General features: G+C 41.0%; 1 protein-coding gene across 1 annotated transcript in view; it reads right to left on the bottom strand.

Moving 5' to 3' along the window:
* TMEFF1 (transmembrane protein with EGF like and two follistatin like domains 1) overlaps positions 1–27,589 on the bottom strand; it is a 72,146-nt gene that overhangs the window by 2,672 nt on the left and 41,885 nt on the right. Inside the window, exons 6-9 of the mRNA XM_036433183.2 lie at positions 19,164–19,312; positions 17,108–17,173; positions 8,050–8,173; positions 2,894–3,052 (exon numbers count right to left, since the gene is read on the bottom strand). Of these exons, the coding sequence (XP_036289076.1) occupies positions 2,894–3,052; positions 8,050–8,173; positions 17,108–17,173; positions 19,164–19,312 (498 nt within the window). The remainder of the gene's footprint in view (positions 1–2,893; positions 3,053–8,049; positions 8,174–17,107; positions 17,174–19,163; positions 19,313–27,589) is intronic.

Here is a 27,589-nt window from a genome sequence, read left to right on the forward strand (position 1 = left end):
TGTCCAAGGTCCTTGCCAGTCAGCCATTCTATGAGTCAAAAACAAGAAAATGGATTTCAAGCATAAAAGAAAACAATGTTACTCATGCAGTCCTGATGAGTGGAGTCAGCCGGAACATCCTTTTAAAGGAAGATTCCTGGTATGTAACAGCCACCATGGGATAAGTGAACAGCTGCTCCATAATGGACTGCAAGGGAGAGGCAATCCCTAAAAATTCAAAGGAGACAAATCCAAGTAATCTATATATATAAAAGGCTAATATGCAAAGTGTTCCCTCGGTAGTTTGACCAAGAGTTCGATTGCTCACGATGACGTGCGTGCGCTGACCACCAGGGGGTGGCTGGGAACATGGCGGGTAACCAGCAGCAGCTGGGTGCTGAGGGAGCAAGGGAAGGAGAAGGCAGGAAGGTGGGGAGGCAGGGAACCTGATTGGCCCTCATCACTGGCAAGGCCTAGGGACCTTACCTGTGCATTAATTTCATGCACAGGGCCTCTAATTATAATTATAATATTCTAAATCCAAGAGAGCAAGACATTCTAAGAGAGAAAATACCAAATAAAAAGACAGGCCTCAAGGACAGACTTATAATAAGTCAACGAGATGACTCTTTGGTCGTGGAGGCCCATGGGTGGTAAAGATATGGTAACCAGTTAAAAATATACTGTGAGGGCAGCAAATTGGTCTGTGGTATAAACTGGAGGATATTAACTTGAAAACTACAAACCAAATCATTTAATATAGTAGCTGAGGATTACAGCACACAGAGAACAGGCACGTAGCGCTGGATAAAAGGCTGGACTAGGATTTGTACCCAGGCTTAATGTCCTCTCTGATCTTGGGTAAGATGCTTCCCCTCCCAGGGCTGCAGTTTCCTCGTTTCTCTAGAACGAAGGGGTTGAACTAAAGTTGCTTCCCGCCGACTCTGACATCCTTTCATCTTCTTCAAGATAGCACTGTCACTGGATTTCAAAATCTGCCCTTACCTCCACCTTAATTATTTCTCTCACCTTCCAAATCATTTACTACTCCATTAGTCCTTTACTCAAATATAATGTCCTAAATAGTCACCCCTGACCTCATATTTCTCTCCCACTGAATTTTGCAGATGACATTCAAAGTAATGCTCTGGGGGGGAAAAAAAAAAAAGAAAAAAAAAGTTTTATACCAATCCCACCCCCACCCTTTTCAAAACCCTGAAAATGAAATTGGAACCTTGCTCCCATGATGTTCACACTTAGCAAATATGATTCCCAAGATGGTTCATTGGGAAGAGGAATGGGCAGCACTCCATCCAGTCCAGGCCCTTCCACTTACTACTTTGGGTGACCACAGACAAATGCCGTAACCTCTGAGAGCCTATTTTAGGTGGCCACAGGCAGGCCTGCTGTTGCCTGTGTTTGTGGGTGTGTGTTTTTTCCTTCCTATCTTCTCTCTCTACAGTCATTATTTTTTATATCATTATGTCCCTACTTTCATCTACTGCCCAATTTTATACTCAGTCGTCTTGCCAAAGGGCAGATCATCTGTTCTACAGAATAAAATCCACTGACTTTAGTGCTTGAATTTCATGAAAAATATCTATTACTCAGAAAACACTTTTTTTATTATCATTTCTAGATTTATCATTCCAGCTCCAGATGGCTGAGACTACTGAAGGTCTGGCTGCCATCCAGACCTTGGGTAGAGTCATAAATCCTCTCTGGCCTGCCAATCTCTGTACTTGATATGCTCCACTCCTCTGCCCAGAATAAGGCAGAAAAGTATACGGATGATGTTTATGAAACGTCTGAACCAAACCTTAAAGGAGGTAAGGAAGAGGCAAGCAAGACAAGGCTCGAGACTGGAAAACATACAGACAATATGACCCTGATTTGCTTTGACTTTTCTCATGTCCAGGTCAGTTCTGACTTAGATATTTCAGCTCAGCGTGGGAAACACCCATTTTGTGCTAACTGCAGTCCAAGTAGTCCTTTCATGTGCGGCTTAGTTATGCTACGTTCCAATGGTTTTAGTTGTACTATAGAATTTTAAAGTTTAGTAGCCATGACTGTATTCCAGAAAATGAATTAGTGTTAAGATCTACCTAATAAAAGAGTAACATGCTAATTGACCGTACCTTCACGACACCCACCAGTCAATCAGGAGTATGCAAATTATATACACAGGCATCGAGCGGCTGGGGGCGGGGCGGGATGCTTGCGTCATCGCCATGGCGATGATGCAGGCATTCTGCAGCACCCCAGCGGCTCAGGGCCTCTGGGCAGCATGGGAAGGCGGAAAGGCAGCTCAGAGCTGGAGTGGAAAGGTGGCTCCGCCCAGAACGAGGGCGGTGCCGGTAGCCAGGGGAAGGAAAGCCCATTCTTGCACAAATCTTCGCGCATCGGGCTTCTAGTAATGATATAAGAAGCAAAGCAGTTTTCTTTAACTTCTGGTTTCTTCCTTTCTTGTTATATTTACTACAAATAAAGTATATTCTTAGGACATAAAACACCTTGCAGGTCAGCAGGGCTTGAATACTGTCGGCATGGCTTTTCTGTGCGTGTGCAGACCACTCCAAAGAGACTGCTGTTATCGTCACTGTCGCCAAGTGCAATGCTCAGAACCAACAGACCATTCTAAGATCCCTAAATTCCTTTGTGCCAATGAATATCCTCATGCTCCCTCTACCTGCAGCTCAGACAGAACCAAGACCCTGAGAATGAGTTTCTGCCCATCTTCTAAAGAGGCAAGACAGGCAGAGGTCAGACCCACATGGGACCCTAGGATTTTTTCCTAGTAGACTAGTGGACTTAAAAGCCCCTATACCATTTACAGTGAGCTTCAAGGCTCTCCTTTAATTTGACAGCTACCCACCTCTAATCTTAAGCTGTTATCTGTTAGGTCACCACCTACCTTGTTATGCACATGACAATAGCTACTATAATGGCAATCTGCACAGCTCCGATAATGGCTGCGATGAGAACGTGAGTGAGCTTTTGCCTGCTTGGCACTACGTAGAGAATACTAAAGTCCGTCTTTTCACAGTGCTGTCCAGTGTAACCAGATTCGCATCTGAAAAGGCAGGAGGGAAGGAATTTCTATGAGAATTACAAATTTCAACAATTTTAGGTTTTAAAATTAAAAGGTACAAAAATGATCTATTTTAACAGGCAGAGAAAATCAGGCACCCTCCCACCATCTAAAAAAAATAAAAGCCATTTGTGGATTTTCTTACACTCTTTTTAATGTATCTATTTTACATGGAGCTTTTACCCCCCTCTGGTTCATTATATCACATTAATTTTTAAAGTTGCTAGTCTTTATTATCTTCACTCAAAAATAGGTAAATAACATTTCATTCAGTGACTATAACAGAGCTAGCTTATCTACTTCTTATTCTAAGACATATCAGTTATTTTCCATTTTTCACAATTATAAATTAGGTATGGTGAACATCTTGGTTGAATGTACACTGTTGTATATTAGTGTTATTCCTTAGGCTAGATACATATAAATGGGATTATTGAATAAATAGGTATAAACGTTTACAGTCCTTTGAACATAGCACCAAATTATAGTTGAGACACCTTTCAGTGTACATAATATCATCACTTAAGATGCAGGCAGGAGATAAGTTATTAATAATAGAAATGAAGATAAGCAGTTGAGTAGTTGCTGATCTTAGAAATTATCTAATTACAATTAAAAGTAAATAAAAAGGCAACACTACCATGATAATAATAGTATGACAGGATGAAACATTTAAGATAGTTAACAGAGCTGAAACCGGTTTGGCTCAGTGGTAGAGCGTCGGTCTGCGGACTGAAAGGTCCCGGGTTCGATTCCGGTCAAGGGCATGTACCTTGGTTGCGGGCACATCCCTGGTAGGGGTGTGCAAGAGGCAGCTGGTTGATGTTACTCTCTCATTGACGTTTCTAGCTCTCTATCTCTCTCCCTTCCTCTCTGTAAAAAAAATCAATAAAATATATATATTTTTAAAAAGATAGTTAACAGAAAATTTACAATGTTAGTTGACAGAAGTAAAATGCATGAATTAGGCAGCCTTCGGTTGGAAATGATTAATAAAACATCTGGAGTGCACAGACAGTGTATTTATTCATGTCTCACACTTCATTACAAAAAATAAAAAGCTTTTTAAACGAAGCATTTATAACAACAGCAAAGAAACCTGGGGACAGGGATGAAACAGGGATGATGTGAGTCCACCAATCCCAACCAACCCTGAGGCTCCTGTCAGCAGGTGTCACATTGGGCTCTAAGCTTCCTAGCAGACAAAAAAAAAAAAAGAGGGGGCAGAGGAGGCATAGTAAGGTAGATATATAGACTATGGGGTAGAACTGAGGGCCCAGAAATGCACCCATACATTTATGGTCAACTGATGCCTGACACAGTGCTAAGACAATTCAGTGGGGACAGAACAAGTCTGTTCAACAAATGATGCTGGGACAACTGGACAAACACATACAAATAAATGAAGTTGGACCTCTTCTTCACAACATACACAAAAATTAACTCAAAATGGATCATAAATCTAAAACTAAGAGCTAAAACTATAACTAACACTCAGGGGGAGAAAAGAAAAGTAAATCTTCATATCTTTAGATTAGGCAATGATTTCTTAGATATGACCCCAACAGCACAAGCATCAACAACAAAAATGTTAAATTGAACTACATGAAAATTAAAATCTTCTGTACATAAAGACACTATCTGGAAAGTGAAAAGATAGCCCGCAGGATGGGAGAAAATTTTTGCAAATTATATATCTGATAAGAGACTTACTTATAGAATATATAAAAAGCTATAACAACTCCTTAACAAAAGATGCAAAAAGGGCAAAAGATCTGAACAGACATTTCTTCAAATAAGAAGTACAAATGGCAAATAAACACACAAAAAGATAACAACACCATTCACCTTCGTTCAGAGAAATGTAAGTCAAAACCACAATAAGATACCTCTTCATATCATTAGAATGGCCAGGATAAAGAAAATCAGATACTAGCCGAGACCGGTTTGGCTCAATGGATAGAGCGTTGGCTTGGGGACTGAAGGGTCCCGGGTTCGATTCCGGTCAAGGGCATGTACCTTGGTTGCGGGCATATTCCCAGTAGGGGGTGTGCAAGAGGCAGCTGATCAATGACTCTCTCTCATTGATGTTTCTAACTCTCTATCTCTCTCCCTTCCTCTCTGTACAAAAATCAATAAAAATATATTTTTAAAAAAAAGAAAAAAAAAAAGAAAATCAGATACTAACAAATGTTGGCGAGGATACTAATGAAAATGTAAAATAGTACAGCCCCTTTTAAAAATAGTCTAAAATTTCCTCAAAAACTTATAAACAGAGTTACCATTTGGCCCAGCAATTTCACTCTGCATTTACCTGAGTGAAATTAGGTATATATCCATACAAAACCTGCAAACAATTACTCAGGGCAGCATTACTCATAATAGCCAAAAAGTGGAAACAATCCAAATACTCATCCATCAGTAAGTGGATTAAAAAATGTGGTGTTATCCATTCAATGGAATTCATTCAGCTATAAAAAGGAACAAAGTACTGACACATGCTACAACATGGATGAACCTTAAAAAACACAATGCCAAGTGGAAGAAGCCAGTCACAGAAAACTACATATCATATGAGTCCACTTAAATGGAATGTCCAGACTAGGTCAGTCTAGAGAGACAAACAAATTAGTGGCTGCCTACAGCTGAGGAGGATGGGAAACTTGGGAGTAATAGCTAACGGGTATGGAGTTTCCTCCCGGGGTGATGAAATGTTCCGAAATTCATTGTGCGGATTGCAACACTCTGCAAATATACTAAAAAACCATTGACTTGTCCCTCAAAAAATTAAACAAAAGAGAGTGGTAACATCACTGACACAGAATACAACCTCCACAAAATAAAATCAAAGCAGCTGTTCAAAAGAACCACAGTTGCTATTGTTACTAAATTCAAGGGAACGTTATCTCACCGGTCCTCATTAAGAGAGGGGCAACCCTCTGGGACAGAGGACACCAATCCTCAGCGATGCAGCTGCAATAAATTCAATAATATGAGCAAGTCCCTTAGGAGTTTTTAAATAATCTTTCATGGTAAGCTAATGGCCAGAAGTCAAAGCTCAGTAAAATAAAAAGTTCCACAGGGAGCTATAACACCGTCCCAGATATGCAGCGCGCTTGACAGTTAAGCTTAATCCAAAGATTAAAATCAGAATATAAAAAAAGAATGTATAGGCCATTTATTGTTCAGGCCATCCTCCCTTGGATACCATTTTCCTGCAACTCACGTTGAGTTATGCTCTCAAAACACCTTGAGTATTACCTTCTAGGTGATTACTTTTTCGTCCTCTATTCATTAAAGGCAGATCCGGGCTATGCTGCCCTCCATTCTTTCACTCCACAAGCCCTCCACAGTAATCCCATTCACTCCCATGGCCTCAGGTGCTGATTCATTCAACTAACACTTTACTGAGCACCTGACATGTAGCAGGTACTGCAGCGGGCATTGGGGAAACATCAATGAGCAAAAGAAATAAAGATCCCAGGCCCGGTTACCCTCCTGCTGGGGAAGGAAGGGTCAATACACATAATAAGTAAATGAAATGGTTGTTTTATAAGGTGATAAGTATGACAGTAAGGTTTTGTTTGCTTGTTCTGTTTTGTTTTTGAAAGCAGGAGGAGAGGAGGAAAATGAAAGAGTCTGGAGAGCCGAAACCGGTTTGGCTCAGTGGGTAGAGCATCAGCCTGCGGACCGAAGGATCCCAGGTTCAATTTCGGTCAAGGGCATGTACCTTGGTTGTGGGCACAACCCCAGTAGGGGGTGTGCAAGAGGCAGCTGATTGATGTTTCTCTCTATCCCTCTCTCTTCCTCTCTGTAAAAAATCAATAAAATATATATATTAAAAAAAAAAAAAAAAGAGTCCGAAGAAAGGAGCTAGAGGAGTACAGAAGCCAAGAGACCTGATTTCAAGTGGCCTCTTTGACTTCTTAGAAAGAGTCACTGGCCGAAATCAGTTTGGCTCAGTGGTAGAGCATCGGTCTGCGGACTAAAGGTTCCCAGGTTCGATTCCAGTCAAGGGCATGTACCTTGATTGCGGGCACATCCCTAGAAGGGGGTGTGCAAGAGGCAGCTGGTGGATGTTTCTCTCTCATCAACGTTTCTAGCTCTCTCTCTCTCTCTCTCTCTCTCTCTCTCTCTCTCTCTCTCTCTCTCCCTTCCTCTCTGTAAAAAATCAATAAAATATATTATAAAAAAAAAAAGTGTCACTGGCTTGGAGACTGACAGAACAAAAGAGAAGTAGACTATTTCCCCATGTTTCAATGTTTTTACAAAGAAAAGAAAAAAAAAAAAAAAGGGATTCTGGTGGAACTTCGGGAGGCAGGAGTGAGCAGAATAGCCCATCTCCCCGCATCTACGGAACTGGACCAACCTGAGGGAGGGGATGAGCTCCAGGCCGCAGCGTTAAGAAGTGCTATTGGCAGACAGAACAGCACAAAGCGCTACCGTAGGTTGAATATCAGAAAACCAGGGCTCTAATTTTGTCCCAACTCTATTTGTAACTTGCTGCTAACTGTGAACAAGTCACATAATCTCTCTGGAAGCAGGCAGGTTTGCACCGTTTCCGTTTCCCTCTCTCCCATCACACCTGGTTCTACATCCTCATCCCCTTATTTTTAGACGTCTATTTTAGCACACATTCTGAGCTACATGTTCTCTGTTCTTCACACTTTCCTCAGTCCCTCAACCACCTTAGGGCAGATTGCCTAACAACCAAAGAGTGTTGAAGTAAGGCACACTTATTTTTATATGAAGATATATAGCATTATATTCAAAAGATTAAATCTCAAAATCCTAATACAGTGCTGTTTTTGCATATTATCTGCCAACATTTTTTTGAAATGACGCTTTTTCAAATACCTCCACTGCAAGTAAACAGTATTTTTTGGTAACAGCTCATCCACATTTCATTGCCTTATATGGAGCAGCGACCACCGACGGGAATAAAGTGTTTCATCGCTGACCTGGAGGGACCGACTTACCTACAAGAAGCCTTCTGAGTAGCATAGATGAATTCGCACTTTCCATGGATGCAGTAACCATTGAGGTTTTCAGGGCAAGGCATGTGGTTTCCAATATAAACATCCTCTCTTTGATCACTAGCATCTTAAAAGAGCATAAACCAGGTCGATAAATAATGAAAAGCAAATTGAGAAATAGGGACTTTTCAAGGGATCTGAGACAATAAGTAAATTCACCCCTTGCTGGGTAATTTGGAAAGGAAATTTATCAAGTAGCAGGATGGATAAGAATCAAGGTCACACAATGCCAGAAGCACAGCAGGTAGACTGTTTAGACTCAAAGCATTTGGTAGTGTTTGCAGGATGTGACCACTATGAGCTCCTGTTGGTTAAAAACAATCTGCCAAAAAACAACATAAAAATAACCACACACAACATCTTTGTTAAAGGCATAAATGTGACTTCTATGAAAAAGCTCATCTCTGACAGAGAAATGCTGCATATACCACTGGCTTTTGGAGAATCAACGTATTCTGATCCTTTACCAAGGGGCTATGAAATTGGGGCCAAGGAACACTGGAATGGCAGAAAGTTATAGGATTCTGAAATTCTAAAATTTTTTGGAATAAACACTAACAAGCATACTGATTTTCTTCCAAATGAAAATAGTTTTGCTATTCTTTTTATACAGCATGTTTAGTATATGTTAATATAAAAAAATTTTAAATAATACAGGGGACAAAAGATATTTTAATCACCTAAGATCTCCCTATCCATAGAAAACTGTTATAAACATGCTGATGAACAGCCGTTCAGACATAGGTATACTGGTTTGAACTAAACTGAACTGAAGTGAAGAAAATGGAAGTGTGCTGGGTAATTCCACTGTCAGAAATGGGAAAAGGGTCAGGAAGGAAAAACGGAAAGAAGCAGGATAGACGAAGACATAGGGACCCAGTCTTCAAAATCAATCATATTCATTCCTTCATACTCTCTATCCATCCCTCTCTCTTTTTTTAACCAGGAAACGGCACCTTTAATTTTCAGTGATCTGCTACATCATGGGGAGTATTTTTGGGGGGTACTTTTATCTAAAGTTTTACATGTCTCCTCCCTGCCCCCGTAGCCCCCCCATAGATCCACCACCACTCCCCCCACCCCCATTCCCATCCCTGAGGGCAAGCCCCCACCACCCCAGTGTCTCCGTCCATTGGTTATGCTAATATGCTTGCATACAAATTCTTTGGTTGACTTCCCCTGTCTCTGGATCTATTTTTGTTCATCATTTTACGTTGATCATTATATCCCATATATGAGTAAGATTATGTGATATTTATCTTTCTCGGACTGGCTTATTTTACTTAGCAGAATCTCTCTCTCTTTCTCTCTCTCTCTCTCTCTCTCTCTCTCTCTCTCTCTCTCTCTCTCTCTCTCTCTCTCTCTCTCTCTCATACTTACATACACATACTCATTCACAAAGCCACACATTTTAGAATGGATTTTTGTACTTTTTTTTTTGGTACATTAATCTATGGACTCAGAGTTCCCCAATGTGTACAGGCCTGTCAATTTCCTATTTCCTGCTGTTTCTTTTGACAGTTCCAGCTTACAGATTCTGTGTATTATTAGCTATGTGACCTTGAGCATTCTGTTCTCTCTAAGCTTGACATTGCATAACTGCAAAATCAGAATCATAATAGGGCCTATACATCATGTGGTTTCAAGGACTACATGAGATAATTACTGCATGTACAAGACTCTAAAACAACCAGCTAGCACCCATGTAACAGCAAAGGCTTATCTCCCCCAAATACAAATAAAGGTGCTAATATAATTTGAAGAATGTTAATGGAAACAAAAAGGAGTAAAATAGGAGGGTGTGTGTGTGTGTGTGCGCGCGCGTGCATGTGCGTGTGAGAGAGAGAGAGAGAGAGAGAGAGAGAGAGAGAGAGAGAGAGAGAGAGAAGAGCGAGAGATAAGTGGGAATAGAGGTGCCAACTGCAGAAAAAACTGAGAACTAAAATGTAGATTTTTCTGAAGATCAAAATCTATACTAATAAAAGGGTAACATGCTAATTAGACCAGGTCGACTGGCCATCTTCCAGACATCCAAAGTCCTTCCGGACAAAACCATAGTGTTGGAGGCCGAGGCAGAGGAAGTTAGGGGCTATCAGGCTGGCAGGGGGTTAGAGGTGATCAGGCTAGCAAGGGAGGGCAGTTGGGGGCAACTAGGCCAGCAGGGGAGGGCCATTGAGGGCAACCAGGCCAGCAGGGAAGGGAAATTGGGGGCATTAGGCAGACAGGTGACTGGTTAGGAGCCAGTGGTCCTGTATTGTGAGAGGGATGTCTGACTGCCAGTTTAGGCCCGATCCTGGCAGTCAGACATCCCTTGAGGGGTCCCAGATTGGAGAGGTGCAGGCTGGGCTGAGGGACACTCCAACCCCTCCCCCTTTCTCCCCTATGCATGAATTTCATGCACCGGGCCTCTAGCGGGAGATAAAAAAAATAAGACACATCCGGTCCTCAAAGGGCTCACAAGGTCTCCTCCAGCTCCCAAATGGTCATTCTGCTGTGACAAAAGAATCAAGCCCTTTTGTGCACTGCTGAAATCCTGAGCACCCACTTGTCTACCTCAACACACATGATATTGTTGTATATTTGGGGGTTTTCAATCAATTGCTACCATGAGACTGTGAGAAGCCTTTGAGAACCCAGACATTTGTGTTACTCATTTCTGTATAACTCTTAACACTTGGAAGGTCGTACTTTTCTTGCTCTGGTTTAAAACTAAAAGTGCTATTCTACATTTGAACTCAAGCCATAAGTGGCGGAAGGGGAAAAGCACTGTCTCCCATAGCACCTATCACCTCGCACCTCTCAGAACATGGTTCCTTCCTGGTATCACACACAAGGAAGTATGTAATGGGACCATAGAGACTAAGGTTATGCACCAGCCTATGATAATAATAAAGTCCTATAAGGTGTGTAACAATAGGACTGGATAGTCTGATGAGACTGTGATAATGTGCTAATCTACCATAAGAAAGTCCTATAAACAACAGAAAATTTCAAGAATAATGTGGAGCTGAAAGCTAGCAGGATTCAGCTACATGAAAGCAATGAGAAAAAGTTAACTAATTTAAAAACAGTATTTTGAGGAATTAATAGACAAAGTATGGCCCCAACAGCATTTACTGAATGAATTAATCAAAGAATGTGGCGTTAAGCTCTAGACAAAAGGAAGCTGTATAAAACATGAACGTGTCTAATAAAACTTTGAAGTCTGTGGCTGTCACAGAATCCAAATTCGGCATTATGCTCAGTACCAATGATATTCATTCCATTCTATTTACATACTATTTCTGTGCACAGCCATATGCTCAGCTATTCTATACAAGTTATTTATTGAAAGTATACATGGTCCCAGTCCTGAAAAAGTTTATAATCAATTTAGGAAATCAACATATACACACAAAAAGCTGAACAAACCCCAGCCGGTTTTGCTCAGTGAATAGAGCATTGGCCCATGGACTGAAGGATCCTGGGTTTAATTCCAGTCAAGGGCACAAACATCAATTGCAGCTCAATCCTGGACCCTGGTCGAGGTGTGTGCAGGAGGCAACCAATTGATGTCTCTCTCTCACATCAATGTTTTTCTCTCTCCCTTCCACTCCCAACAAATCAATGGAAAAATACCCTTGGGTGAGGATTAACAAACAAAAAGCTGAAAATACAAGGGAAGAAGGAAGAGAAGTGTGGCTCAGTAACTGAAAGAGCATTGGTACTTAGATATGAAAGTGACACATCATTAGTGACTCTTGCCAAGACAGGGATGGGGGAAGACTAGGAGAGCTGGAGACCTTGATCTAAGAGTTAGTCCAGGAGTGGACGTATAGAGGAATGGTGGAAAGCAAAAGGAAGGTAGGGCACAATTCTCATGAACAAGTAATAGATGAACCTACAAAGATCTGTACATTCAGACTGGGGAAGGGTATAAAGGAAAGTTGGAAAAATAAGGTAAAGACAAATTATGGGGGAAAATGAACTCCGTGAGAAATGTTTTCTTAATTGTATGAAGAATAACACAATGAAAGCTGTGTTTTACATAAAAAATTAACCAAGAGAGCTGGTGGTTAAGGGGGATGGAGAGTAACTGCTAGTGGGTGTGAGTTGTTTTCCTGGGAGAGTAATGAAAATGTTCTAAAATTAGATTATGTTGATGCTTGTACAACTCTGTAAATATAACAAGAACACAATGAACTGCACATTTTAAACAAGTGAACTTAATAGTATGTAAAGACTCAAAAAGCTCTGAGGAAAAAATAATTGGATACCAGCCTGGAAGATAAGGGGGCAAGAGAACTAGGAAGACCAATTAGGAGGTCACTACAGAATCCAAACTTGTGACACTGAAAAAGCTAAGCTAGAGTTTAGCAGTCGGAATAGATATTAGAGATGCGGAAAAATAGATATGGCTTGAAGTTGCTTTGGAAAGAAAATGAGCTAAAGAACTCAGATCTGGAATGGTCCCTGAAGGTTCTCTGGTCCGACGAAGGAATCCCTTTAGTTAATAACCCTGAAAGCCTGTTTTCTTTCTGCATACTTCCAGAGGTTAGAAACACAACTTGATACAGTTAATTTCAATATTACCAAATTTTCTTATGTTAAATAGAATCTCTCTTCCTTGAACTTCCTGTAGATTTCCCCCATGTCTATTCACCCACTAACTCATTGCCCACCAATTATTTTTCTTAAGGTCAAACTTCCCCAGTCCAATCCTTTAGATAGTTTGATACAACCATCTGTAAGAGTGGTGCCCAGCCCTGGCCGGGGTGGCTCGGTTGGTTGGAACATCATCCTGTACACCAAAAGATCGTGGGTTTGATTCCTGGTCAGGGCAATGCCCAGGTTGTGGGTTCGATCCCCATCGGGGTGTGTGCAGGAAGTAACCAATGTGCTCTCTTTCTCTCTCTCTCTCTCTCCTCTCTCTTCCTCTCTCTCCTCTCTCTCTCCCCACCCTTCCCTTTCTCTCTCTCTCAAATCAATAAAAATATATTCTTGGGTAAAGATTAGATTAAAAATTTTTTAAGAAAGACCAAGGCTAGAGAATAAATTTTGCCAAGATGATAGCTGATGGTAGATTACCTATTTGGAAGGAAATTAAGAAAGAAAGCAAGGGGAGCAGAATAGAATTCTGGAATAGCTGTGATAGAAGGTAAAGAATGCCAGGGTTTAGGGTCAGAGAGTCCTTGCTCTGTCATTCTACACAAGCCACAAAATCTCACAGTTTCAGCTTTTTCATCTACAATATGAGGACAACATGATGTAATGAGGATTCAATAATAACACAAACATGTGAAAGCACTTGGCCCATGGTAGGGTATTCAATTGACAATTGCTGAATGGTGAATGCCCTACGGAGGTTCCTCATGAACCAATGAACATGCTATAGATGGGAGGACCTCTGAGCACACAGCCAGGCTACCGACAAGGAAACTAGAAAGCAAAAGTATCAACAATTCCCATATTAACATCAATAATAAATTCAATGATGTGGCATTTTAATACTCAGAGAAATCCTGGGTGGCAGATATTAATAGCATGTTATAGATGCGATGATTGAGGTGCCGAGAAATCAGGCCACACAGCCTGTAGGTGTGAACCGAATCTGACCCGTGAGCACAAGGGCTTTACCGTAACACTACTATGCCAGCAAGCTACCCTGGGAGGGGTGTAGGGAGTGGACGAATGCAGCATGTCCAAGCACCTGCTCTCTAGGCCAAGTACATTAATAACTCCAAAAGGGAAAAATTAAAAAGGCTGTCACGATGCCAGAAAGCAGGGGCAGAAGCAGAGCCTTGCACAGCAAGAGCTGGGCACAGACTGGTCCTGTGTAAACAATGTCCTCAGGCAAGTGGTGACAGGCAGGCTCCAGGAATCACAGCTGCGGCCGTTGGTGCCCGGACAATGTTTGGTGTGTCTGCGCCACACAAAGTGTTACTTGGTCACCCGGCAGCTCCTCCCACCCAGAAACAAATCCTGCGCCAGCAGCAGTGTTTTCAGACTCAAAGGAGAGTCTGGTTCTAAGGGACCGTGAGGTCAGAAAGCCCAGCGCCACATGGTGTATCTGCAAAGGCATGTTCGTCCCACTGGCGATCCATCCTGGCCCATCAACAAACCATCCAAACAAAGCACAGGGAGTTGTACCAACAACCAAGACATGCATTTTGAAGGTCAACTGCTAAAGCCACAACTACACCAATACCATATCCGTAAGTCTGGGGCTCCTTATTTCTACAAATCCCCCATTAAAACCTACACTATGTCCTTTCTTTCTTCCCCTATACTACCTAGCACCTCAAGCTTCATCACTAACATGTCTCTCTGCATATCCTTCCCTAACCCCAGCCTTCCTGGACCCCGTCAAAGAATTTTCTACCTAGGTAAAAATGCCTACCCACCTTCCAACACCTGCCACTACTCTTTCATTTCTAAATCTACTATTTTTCACACCAACCTTTCACCTCTTCCTGTCCTAGCTTTCCCACTCTGTTCAGTGAAACACCTTTTCTAATGTGAATAAATGCATCCACCTTCTCATTGCCTTAGAAAATATTCCTTTTGCCTCCCTGACATAACAAGATCACATTACTTTCCAAAACACCTCTCCTCCCACCTCCTGCTATGGTCACCTCCAGATCAGCATTCCATCCTCTCTCCCAACAGCCTTCCTCTTTAGGGGTCTGTGCCGTCCACCTCTACACATCCTTCTAACTATCCTCATCATGACTCTCCACCACGCTCCACAACACACCCCCTCAGACTTCCTAAAAGGTGATTTTAGCAACTGGCTCAGTCTTATCTTTAGATGAGGCAAAATTTTTCAAGACCACTGGTTTTTAGAAAAAGAGAGAGGGGAAGGGAGAAGGAGGGATAGAGACATAGAAACATCAATGAGAGAGAAACTTTATCGATCAGCTGCCTCTTGCACAGCCCCTACTAGGGATTGAGCCCCCAACATGGACATGTGCCCTGACTGGGAATCGAACCACGACCTCTTGGTTCCTAGGTTGACACTCAGCCACTGACTGAGCCATTCCGGCAGGGCCAAAACCATTTTTAAAAGGCAATATCAAAAGAACTGTATGAGAATATATAAACAACAGTCACCAAGCAATGGAATATTTCTCTGGTACTGCTGGTCAGCAGGCAAGGAGACGACTGAGAGAAAGAGGTCATAGGTAGGATGAGGGTAAGGTGAGGAATAGCTCAGGAAAGAAGCAAAAATGTCTTGGTAATAAAAAGGTATTGTGCTCAATTTTAGACTGTATGAAAATATCTTTTGATAAAAAATGGCCTCATTAAAATGTCATACGCCTCAAAGGAACTTCCTGGGTAGATGGAATTATAGATTGTGACAAAGTACAGTGTACATGGGGTGTATCCATTTGTCAAAATTGATAGCTAACATTTGTGTATCTCAGTGCATGTAAATTATACCTCAAAAAAAAATAGTAAAATAAGAATAATGACAAATCAAGTGAATGGGATTATAAAGTCAAAACAAGAATGACAATGCTGATCACCTGTTGAAGAGGAGTATTGGGTACATTATATTATTCTGTTTTCATATGTTTGATATTTTCTATAATCAAGTTTTTAAAATGCCACATACCCATCTCCCACACACCTCACTCTCGACCCTCATATCCTTGGTGCCTTCAACATCTATAACGAAGCTTCTAACACTGCAATTTCCGTTGTTACCGACGGTTTTTCAAGAGGTCAAGAAAAGCATTAATTCAGCCTGCATGCTGGACATTCAAACACTCCATTTCATGATCACTCTCCTCCAGGAGCTCAACTTAAAAGCTCTTTCTTGCTGAGAACTGTCTTATGATTTTTCCAGCTGCTTCCTTTGGTTCTCTGGCTATACCCTCATTCAGTTTCGATGTTCCTATTGGTCCTTTTCCAAGAGTAGTTGTGAGAATCAAAATGAAATAATGGATATGGAAATGAGAAGTAAAAGAGCATTGCATGTGAGGTCAAGGGACCTGAACCCAGCCTCTGCTCAGAACTTTACTGCATGTAAGACTTTGTGCAGATAAATCCTACAGCTGCTTTGAGCTGCATCCATTCTTTGACAAGTATGGAACAGACACTCTACTAAATGTCAGGAACACAAACATGATAGTTACAGCCTCCTGTCCTCACTGCACTCATAGCCTTGAGGGAGATACAGATGAGTAAAAAGGCAACTATAATTAGAGTAGGTTATGTGCTTGGGTAGGGGAGTATATGAGACAGGCACCTAATCTAGATTTAAGGGTGAAGGAATACTTCCCAAAAGGAAATGACTTTTAAGCTGAGCCCGAAATGATGAATAACAGGCAAAGAAGAGTTCCAGGCAGAGGGAACAAGGCTGAAAGACCTGTGCACAGAGGGCAAGTGTTAATAGTAGATTCTACAGAAGTAAAAGAGGATATAAAAAGCAAATATGAGGGATCTTTCCATATAATTTCCTAGAATTGCAAGTCCATAATTATCATAATAAAAAAATTTTTAAAAACATATGTGGAAGTATTCTGTACATTGAGAAGTGCTTTAACTATTTTATTTAATATTATAACTAACTAGAGGCCCAGTGCACAAAATTCTTGCATGGGGTGGCAGGGGAGTTCCCTCAGCCCAACCTGAGCCCTCTCACTGTCTGGGACCCCTCACACCTTATTGCCTTCCTGCTCACTGCTCCTTACCACTCGGCTTGCTGTTCCTTAGCACTGCCACAGAGGCAGGAAAAGCTCCTGCCACTGCCGCTGCGCTTGCCAGCCATGAGCCCAGCTTCTCAGTGAGCATATGCCCCCTGGTGGTCAGTGTGCATCATAGCAACTGGTCGTTCTGGTCGTTCCTCCATATTGGTTGCTTAGGCTTTTATTATACAGCTAATCACTGCAGAATGTATACTGCGTAACAGAGAGCCATGTTGGAAAGGTAATTATAATAGACATAGAATTACTAAGGACAGCTAGTGACCACATTTCAATAGTTGGCCAAAATTTTAAAAGTCATGATTCAGTACCTTTCACATCTGGTCGATAGGGTAGTCCATCGTCTTTCTTTCCCAACACACTAGTGTCGTCTGTGTCTATAAGAGAAAACCGTTTTCAAATTAAGATACATATGATGTGTAAGTCACATCAGGTAAATCCCAATTACAAATGCTGCGGGTCCTTCCCAAGTCTGTTCACTATCGTGCTCACATTCCCCTCCATTCTCTTGATCTATTGTGGCATTTTTGCCTCAGGCCTCGGGCCTCCCAGATGTTCACACGCTCTGCAGGCAAACAGACTGTTTTCATTTAGACTGCACCTCAAATGTCTTCGCCTTAAAAAAGTCTTCCTCTGGCAAACTAAAATAATGCACACCCTGAAGAAAAAGGATTAATCCTTCCTCCAAAGGACAATGGATTAAAGATTTACCTTCTACCATAGTTTCCCTGGAGACGTACCAGATTAAGATAAATATAGAATCTCAGCTTGCTCTCAGACAATTTTACTATAAAAATGACCCCAGACAGTGCACTGCATTTAGACTGGGAAGGCTGTAAATGAAGTACCCGCTGGGAAGCACAAGCTGAAGCTTCCTGTACACAGTGGGGGAGAAAAGGGAAGATGGAGTTAGGTGTGGATAGAAACATTATACAGGGGACCAAAATAAAAGTTAAGGGCCAACTCCTCCAAAGGATTCTAAATCTGCATGAATTTCATTTAATAAAATTCTTAAGCTTGGCCAACCATCTGAATTTGAAATTACAGGTAGTATCATCAACCATGCTCTCCAGTTTTTCTGAGGGGGGAAAAAAAAAAAGATTTTTTTCTCTCCAAGCTCTTCTTTCAACCTAGACTCTAAATGCCACCCCAAGAACGAAAGACAAACCAAACTGCTTCCTTGAGACCAAAGCTAAGTGGACTATCTACTTATTTATCAGCAAATGGTTTCCTCTACCATGCCCTCCTGGAAATCCTCAGATGAGTTTCTTGGGTATCATTTGGTAGCTTAGACCAGAAGTATGGCATATAGTTATGCAGTATTACACAAATAATTTGTTACCAATATAAAGTACCAAATTTTGGCTTAAAATTTTCCCCCTTAGATCAGTTAAAAACATATCCCTTTAATAAATGCAAAAAAGGAAGGAGGTAGGGGTGGGTGGCTAGACCTAATAAGTAAGAACAGTGTACAATGCTAGTCCATGAGCATGTGCCTGGCCCTCGTGTGTTACCAGGAAATAATACATTATCCTAGCCCGCATGCATCTTACTGAGGAAAGAAGGTTTGAAAACATCTGTGCCTGAGTAACTATAGTAGGGATAGAAAACAAAAACTCATTCTTAGTTGGGATTATGGCTTCTAAACTATGACAAAAAAGCAAGAAGAGTAAAAAGAATTTTTACTGAAGATAATCATTTTTCCTTACATTCTATAACTTCACACCGTAAGTTTTAATAGTACATAATATGTAGGGCCAAATACTACAGAGAGGATGTGGAAACAAAGTAAACTATTACGCTCTAGAGCAGTGTTTCCCAAACTTTTGACATATGTGTACCCCTTCTATAATTTTCGTAACGTTGAGTACCCCTCATACTCATGAGAACGTAGAATTAGGCACAGCTAAGCACAGTGCAACGTGTACCCCCACCAAACTCTTCCCATACCCCTGGGGGTATGCGTACAACACTTTGAGAAACACTGCTCTAGAGAAAAAAGATGAAGAAAAGGTGGCAATATTTACAGTTTTACTCTAATTAAGAAACTAACAAGTTGATTAATTCTTAAACAGCTATAATCATTATAAACTTAAGACATCCTTTAAGAGCTATGAACATACCTAGAAATCCATGTTAAAGTCAGCTTCGTAACTAAATAACCAAAAAGCATAGTTTGTGAACTCAGAAGATACAAATAAGTGAGAAAAAAATCTAAAATAGAAATGTAATAAAGAAATTTAAAAGTATAAAAAGAGAAAATAAAGCATGAAGTTCTCATGTAAAAATGTGGGACACTATCAAAGTGTATAAATAAAAGACATACAAATTAAAGAAAAGACTATGGATAAGTAGAATGAATTTTACCTGTGCAATGACCAAGATGCCTTATGTCAATTTGTTCTTGCTTTATACAAGATGCTTCTCGAACAAAACAAGGATTGTTATAGGAACTCCCATCAGAAGCACACACGGGGTTAAAACTGTATCCACTGCAGTCTATATTACATACACACCTGTAGGAAAAGACAAAAATTACCTATATTTTACAACAAATGTATTTCACAAGGCTGCAACCTCAAAGAAGAGAAACTCCGGTGTTCAGTGGACACTAAGTTATATAGGTAAATGTACAGATTTTGAGGACTTCCATTTTATGTTTTATATCTATTATTTATTTCTTAAGATAGATGTTTATTTTCTTTCCTTTAAAATATGTTTATTGATTTTTAGAAAGAGAGGAAAGGAGAGGGAGAGAGAAAAGCATGGATGTGAGAGACAAGCATCGATTGGCTCCTGCACGCCGCCTACTGGGGATCAAGCCAACAACCTGGGAATGTGCTCTGACTGGGAATCAAACCAGCTGCCTTTTGGTGCATGGGACGACCTTCAACCAACTGAGCCACACGACGAGGGCTAAATCTATTATTTTTAAAAACTGTCTTAGTTATTGGGTGAGGAAGGTATACTACTATTACTTCTTTTTTTACAGATCAGTAAACTAAGACTTGGAGGAAGAATCTGGACACAGATCTGATAATTAGTTGGACATGACTTTTTTTTTTAATATATTTTTTATTGATTTTATACAGAGAGGAAAGGAGAGAGATAGAGAGTTAGAAACATCGATGAGAGAGAGTCATCGATCAGCTGCCTCTTGCTGATCGATGACTGGGGATATGCCCACAACCAAGGTACATGCCCTTGACCGGAATCGAACCTGGGACCCTCCAGTCCCCAAGCTGACGCTCTATCCACTGAGCCAAACCGGGCCCGGCTGGACATGACTTTTAAGTCATAATTCTGTGTCCTTTCTAGGATACCATCTTGCTTTCCAATGGATGTTGATGACATCTGACATCGCCTGCTTACTGTATCTAGATATGAAAATCCTAGAGAAACCACTGGAATATTAATTTTAGGATGAGATTGTCGTGAAATTCTTGCCTGAAAGAAATTATTAGCTGAGGATTCACTTTGCTTAATCCAGTCAGGGACTTAAAACAACATGTTGATGTCTGCTACAGAGAGCAGACTACAGAGCAAAAGGGGTTATGAGAAAGGAAGATGGTCCCTCCATAATAATAAAAAATTTCATTCATCTGGAAGATGTAATTCTAAACATTTTTAAATAACCTCAAGATCTATAAAGCAAAAATTGATAAAACCACAATGAGAAATAGCCAAATCCACTATAGCAGGTCTTAATATGCCTCTCTCTATACTCATATATCAAGCAGACATCAGTAAAACTAAAATATCTACAGGTGAAAGACATGATGCTGGGATTTTCTTTAAACTACTTCCCCCACAAAATGTGGGGAGGTAAAAATAGATGAGACAAAACTGGACTTTTTGAAGCAGAGTGATGGACTTATGAGAAAGAATTATGCTCTACTTTTTTTTCTCCTTTGCTTGAAATTTTCCTTATCCCTGGTAAATTAAAGACCTATATTTGAAAGGCAACGTTACAGAAGACCTAGACCAATAAGAGACCAGTAAATTTAACTTTGAAATGAAGAATGTCCCATAAAGAGAACAAACAAAAAAATATATACAGCCCAATTACAAAACGAATAACCGTTATCTAGAATATACAAACAAAAATCTACTTTTAAGGAGTTGAGAACAAAAAGTAGAGCATAATCCCTTCTCATATGTCTTAAGGTTATTTAAAAATGTGGAGGAAAAGGAACCCTCACACACTGCTGGTGGGAAAGCAGACTGGTGCAGCCACTGTGGAGAACAGTATAGAGTTTCCTCAAAAATTCTTTAAAAATGGCTAAAAATTAAATCCATTTAAGAAGTTAGAAAATTAGTAATGAAATAAATCCAATGAAAATAAAAACAGGGAAAATATAGTTGATATAGTTATGAATATATAAGTATAGATATAAAACTATAGATATATATCTTAGCAGAAATATAAAATAAAGTTACAAAATGAAGAAGATCAATACAGCTAAAAGTTGGTCCTTTGAAAAGACTTTCAAACTGACAAAGCAGGATGGGGGGAAGGGGTAAGTAAGAAAAAAGTATTAGGAATAAAAAAGATGACAGACTCAGTGGGAATTATGATTAAAATATTAAGTTATTATAAATGACTGTGTTAGCAAGTTTGAAAACAAGTGAAATTAATAACTTTAAAAATATTAACTATCACCCTAACCAGTATGGCTCAATGAATAGAGTGTCAGCCTGTGGAGGGTCCCAGGGAATTCCAGTCAAGGGCATGTACCTTGGTTGTGGGCACATCCCCAGTAGGTGGTGTGCAGGAGGCAGCCGATCGATGTTTCTAACTCTATCCCTCTCCCTCTCTGTAAAAAATTAATAAAATATATATATTTTTTTAAATAACTATCATATTTTACCAAAAAAGAAATAGAAGCTGAATGATACTATAATCATTAAAGAAATTAAATCAGTTGTTGTTGTGTTTTTTAGAAAAATCCCTTAAAGACAGCATCAAATCCAGGTGTTTTCAAAAAGAAAATCCATGAACACATTAATTCCAAACATTCAAGAAAGAGATAATTCTATTATTACACAAAGCCATCCAGAGACTAGAAAAAACACTCCCTACTTTATTTTATAAAGCCACGTAACCTTAAACAAAGTACAGGTTATAACTCATTGAATAAAAATGAATAAGAGGAAAGCTCATCTTACAGCAGATAGAATACAAAAGATACTGTAATCATAAAGCAAGAATAGGATGTTATACAAAAGGTGCACCATGAGGACAAAAATGAGCTTTGGGAAATTAAAAATGATAGCAAAAACAAAAAGCTCAACAAAGTACTGGAAGATAAAGCTGAAGAAACCTCTCAGTAAGCACAGCAAAAGTATTTTTAAGTAGGAAATAGGAGAGAAGAGAGAAAAGACTAATCGAGGATGTCCAACATGCAAATAAAAGACGCACCAGAAATAGAAAAGAGAGGCAAGAAAATCATCAAAGAGTAAACTGGACGATTTCCACAAGTCCGAAGTCTCTAAGTTTCTAGGAGAGGGCATAACGTTGTGCCATTTCTTGACACTGGGGACCAAAAGAAGCTGGTCTGAGAGAGAAAGCAAATCAAATACAAAAGGGTCAGGAATCGGAATGGCTTTGGATTTCAACAGCAACACTGGGTGCTAGAAGGCAAGAGAGCAACACCTTCACAATCCTGAGGGAAAGTGACCTCCCAGCTAGACTCCTGCCCTTACTGAGTTACAGTATTAGCTGGAGGTGAAAAACGTTTTCAAATATCTTGTTCAAATACCTATTCTCAAGAAGCTACAGAAGGATATACTAAAACGAGAGAGTAAAACCAAGTTCAAAGCAAAAGTTATCAAAAAAAAAAAAAAACCCACACAAACAAACAAATATACACAGAGTATCCTATATTGGGTGATATAAAGAAATTTATAGGATGACACTTGTGGTGTAACAAAAAATATACTTGGTTTTCACCGCTGTTCCTAGCTCAGAGCTCCCAAACTTCTCTTTTCTGTGAGAGCAGAGTCTCTTGTAGGCTAAGGAGATGACTCATAGCTCTTTCTCGAGTTCTGATAATCATTTGAGTCATTTTTTCAAATTATCAAATGCAGGGGAGGCCTCCGAATTAATAGTATGCTGGGCAGAAGTGCAAGAGACGTCCTTTGTGACTAGCGTCTAACGTGGAGCCAGTCTCGTGGGTCTGAACCCTTCACCTGCGGGGTCTGTGCTAACTCCACGTGGAGAATGTCAGAACGGAAATGAAATGAATTATAGGACATGCAGTTGGTACAGAATTGGAGAACTGATTGTTGTTGGAAAAGACACTCATTAAAGGAAGACCCTGAGAAGACACCTACCTACATACACAATGGAAAGGGCAACCAGTCCACACTGAAGTACTTGCCCTCTGTAGCTCTGTAGACAGTGGTGCGGCTGGCTGCCATTACCAAAATACCTAAGGCATTGGGTCCTCTTTTTAGCTGAAGGACAGAGTGCCCAGGTAACCCTGGTCCAGAGTCCGATCTGTATTTAACTTGTCTTGACCGTGCAGTGATGAAGTTCCTAGACTCTCCTCTATGAACCAAATGAGCGTACTCATTTAGCCGATACACCCGAGATCTGGAAGTCGGCCATGGTGAGATCAGAAGGAGAAAACACAACAGCCCACTCCATGAAGGCGTTTCTGCCAGTCACCCATTCTGGCAGGTGTCTCAACTAACAAAGAGCTCTATGTTCCCATGACTCACTCATGGTCCTGCCCACCGGCTTCCTAGGAAGGGAATCTTGTAAACTCTCAGGAAGTGGAAAGCCAGCTCTGACCCAAAGGCTGTTCCATGAACCTTCAGCAAGCCTTCATGTGCAAGTGGCCATCCGACCCTCACTTTTCCATGGCTGGGTTAATGCTTGGCACTGGTAATCCGGCAATGTTCTATTTTGTACTCAAGGTGTTAATAGGGGTAGTATTCTTTAACTTGTGTATTTTAAACACGTCTTTATGCAATGTGGATTTTACAACACAGGTTTTAAATAAGTCATAGACCAGTATGTATAGTGTACTGTCATTAGCTTGGAAAAAAAGGAAAGAAAGAGAAGACGTACTTATTTGCTTGTACGTGCATAAAATCTCTGGGAGATTAAATTAGAAACAGGTTGCAGTGACTGCCCCTACCACAGACAACGGGGAAGCTGGAAAAATGGACCTGTTGGTATAAGGTCTCTTCAAGTTTTGAAATCCTAACATGGCGAATTTCACAAAGGCGTACATAAAGAAATGCTTCAATGACTTCCATGAGTTAGCTCTGTGATTTTTGGCAAGTCACAACTCCTCGCCTCTAGAACAGGGATAATACCTCATAACACTGGTGAAAGAATCAAATAAGCTTTTGGGGAAACTCCTTTGAAGTCATCAAATACGATGCACATCTGAAAGGTATTATTATTATTATTATTATTATTATTATTGAGAAATAACTACCCTTCCCCTTCCTTTCTCCTTACTCTACATAGAAGGTGCCATTCCTTCTCGACAGGGTAAGTTTATTTTAGCAGGTGAGAAAACAATGGCTTAAAATAATTCACGTGAAGTTATTCAGTCTTAACAAATACCTAACGAACCCTCTGACAGGCTCAGCACAATAACTAGTCTTCACACGTTTTAGTAAATCCTCCCAATGACCCTGTGTGCAGCTCTAAGTGAGTAATGAAGCCCTACTGTGAACTGCCGCAGGTTCACTAAAGACCCATGGAGGGCCCCTAGACCTACGGAGGACCCCTAGGATACAACCTCAAGGCAAATCCATCCAATAGAGAAATCAGCAAGGCAAAGCCCCTGTACTCAGGGAGCCCACAATCTGCTAGTGTTCCCAGCAGTACAGTAAGTGCTACCCAGAGGTTGTTTCTCCAGCCGGAGGAAGAGCACTGAATAAAGCCACCTGGAACTCACAGGGCCTGGGATCAGAGCAAGAGAGGCATCCAAGAAGAGGTGCTGACTTCCGACCCAAGTCACATCTCATCCATGTCTAGAAGGAAGAATGGAAACAAGAAAAAAAAAAAACGGGGATGGGACTCCAGACAAAAGAAATAACAGATGCAAAGTAGTATCAAGAGGAACAGCATTTGGAAGACAGAGCAAGAGGAGGGGTGTTTTGAATTTTAAAAACAAACCTCTCAAAGGAAACCTTTCCTGCAGCTATGGAGAACTCAGGCAATTATTTCTGGACAAAGGAGACTGTCTTTGCTAACATCCAACTTACACTTTGTATAAAGTAAAGTTTGGTAGTGTTTATTTCCTATTATCAGAAGGAAAAGAGCAGCATACAGTTCTTTTTCTTTTTTCTTTTTTTAATATATTTTATTGATTTTTTTTTCCTTTTTTTTTTTACAGAGAGGAAGGGAGAAGGATAGAGAGTTAGAAATATCAATGAAAGAGAAACATCGATTAGCTGCCTCCTGCACACCCCTGAATGGGGACACCCCCACAACCAAGGTGCATGCCCTTGACAGGAATCGAGCCTGGGACCTTTCAGTCCACAGGCCAACACTCTATCCACTGAGTCAAACCGGTTAGGGCTATTTTTCCATTACAATCTAATGGGCCACCATAGGAATTTATTAAATGTAAATAGTTTTAAAAATCTACTGTTCCATGCATCCAGAGTAAGGCAATGTTCAATGATAAAAATTATAGTTATCTTTGATTAGGAGGAAATAAGAATAGACGAGCCGATCATGGTAGAAAATTTCTTCTTTGTTTCTTTTTTTAAAACGCATATGTGGTTTCCAGAAACGAGGGCAGAATGGAGGACACGGATGTATATAAAGCATTCCTCTGTGTGTGTGAACAAGGGAAAAGATTTCATTGCATCTCCTGACAGAGAGAGACTCGATCAGATTGTGATACTGACCAGCAATCTGCATGAAAAACAGAACATGGCACCCAAAAATGACAGCGATGTCCAGCAGGTGGGTGAACTGCTTATCACGGCTGTCAGTCATGCTGCACACATCCATGATTCTCTGAGCAACTCCGAGCTCCTCCATCACTCAAGGGCAAAAAGAGAAACAGCCTCTCCAAAGAGACTGACATCAAAGAGGCAGGAGAGCAGGAACCATTTCCATAAAGCACATCACAGACAAGTTCAAAGAAATAATTTGAGGATTTTTATGACTCACCTGCACTGACATTACACCCGATGAATCTACAGATTGCTCAAACCTTTCGTGGGCAGGGATTTAGGTCAGGTGTTTAAAAGACACTGATGTGAAGGAGTTCTATGATTACCTGGCCCACTGTCCAGATAATGGCCGATGGCTATCTTGCAACAATAACTTCAGATTAGAAACATGGTTAAGATAAAGACAGGGTTTGATTGCTAAGAATATGTGGTTCAAGAAACACAACTTACTATAAAACAAGTACTGCTTCCAACTTTTAAGCCTAAGTACAAAGCTGATCCACTATATTTCACAAAAAATGGGATACTGAAACTTCACCCATGTGGGAGATGAATTTCTGGGAAGTTCAACCTCATTGCCATACATATAAATTCAAAAGCTAGGCATGAATGAGGATACCCATCACAAACCCATGCAAAGCCCATAATGCCACTGGAGAGACAGTGTTTTAGGAAGAAGGGGGTGAGGGGAACTCTCAGAAGCAAAAATAATCTATCTACATATATAAAAGCCTAAACAACCGAATGACCAAACAACGGGTCAATGGGTCGCTATGACATGCACTGACTACCAGGGGGAAGATGCTCAATGCAGGACCTGCTCCCTGGTGATCCGTGCGCTCCCACAGTGCGAGCACTGCCTGACCAACAGGCACCAGACACAGGGCTCACGGCTGGCAAGCACAGCTGTGGTGGCATGAGCCTCTCTCACCTCCGTGGTGGCAGCAGCAGGCTCAGCGAGGTCAGGATGCGCAGGAGTGGCACTGCGCCTGGCCCAAGCTCAAGCTCATCCCCAGCCACCTCCCACTTTGTGCACTACTACATCCCCCAAGGGGTCCCGGATTGCGAGAGGGTGCAGGCTAGGCTGAGGGACCCTACTGGTGCACAAATCCATGCACCAGGCCTCTAGTTCAAACTATAAAAATTTAAAATAGTCACAGGACAGACAAGAAAGATAAAACACATGCAATGAGTAAAGTTTCTGCACTTCACTCAAGGACCTATTTACTCTGATTTTACATTTAGAATTTATTCTTACATGAGCTACAGTTCCTACATGCATTTTGTTTCTTATGCGAGAGAAGTAGAGAAGCAAGTTAAGAGTTGGGGCTGCCTGGCCGAAACTGGTTTGGCTCAGTGGATAGAGCATCAGCCTGCAGACTGAAAGGTCCCAGGTTCGATTCCGGTCAAGGGCATGTACCTTGGTTGCGGGCACATCCCCAGTAGGGGGTGTGCAAGAGGCAGCTTATCGATGATTCTCTCTCATCGATGTTTCTAACTCTCTATCCCTCTCTCTTCCTCTCTGTAAAAAAATCAATAAAATATATTTAAAAAAAAAAAAAAAGAGTTGGGGCTGCCTCGCTGGCTTGGCTCAGTGGTTGAGCATCAACCCAAGAATCAGGAGGTCACGGTTCAATTCCCCATCATGGCACATGCCTGGGTTGTGGGCTCAATCCTCACTGGGGGGTGTGAGGGAGGCAGCCAATCAATCTATGATTCTCTCTCATCATTGTTGTATTTCTCTCTCTCTCTCTCTCTCTCTCTCTCTCTCTCTCGCTCTCGCTCTCGCTCTCGCTCTCGCTCTCTCTCTCTCTCCCTTCTCTCCTCTCCCTCTCCCTCTCCCTCTCTCTCTCCCTCTC

Source organism: Pipistrellus kuhlii, unplaced genomic scaffold, assembly GCF_014108245.1.
Source record: "Pipistrellus kuhlii isolate mPipKuh1 unplaced genomic scaffold, mPipKuh1.p scaffold_m20_p_12, whole genome shotgun sequence".
NCBI classification, from domain to species: domain Eukaryota; kingdom Metazoa; phylum Chordata; class Mammalia; order Chiroptera; family Vespertilionidae; genus Pipistrellus; species Pipistrellus kuhlii.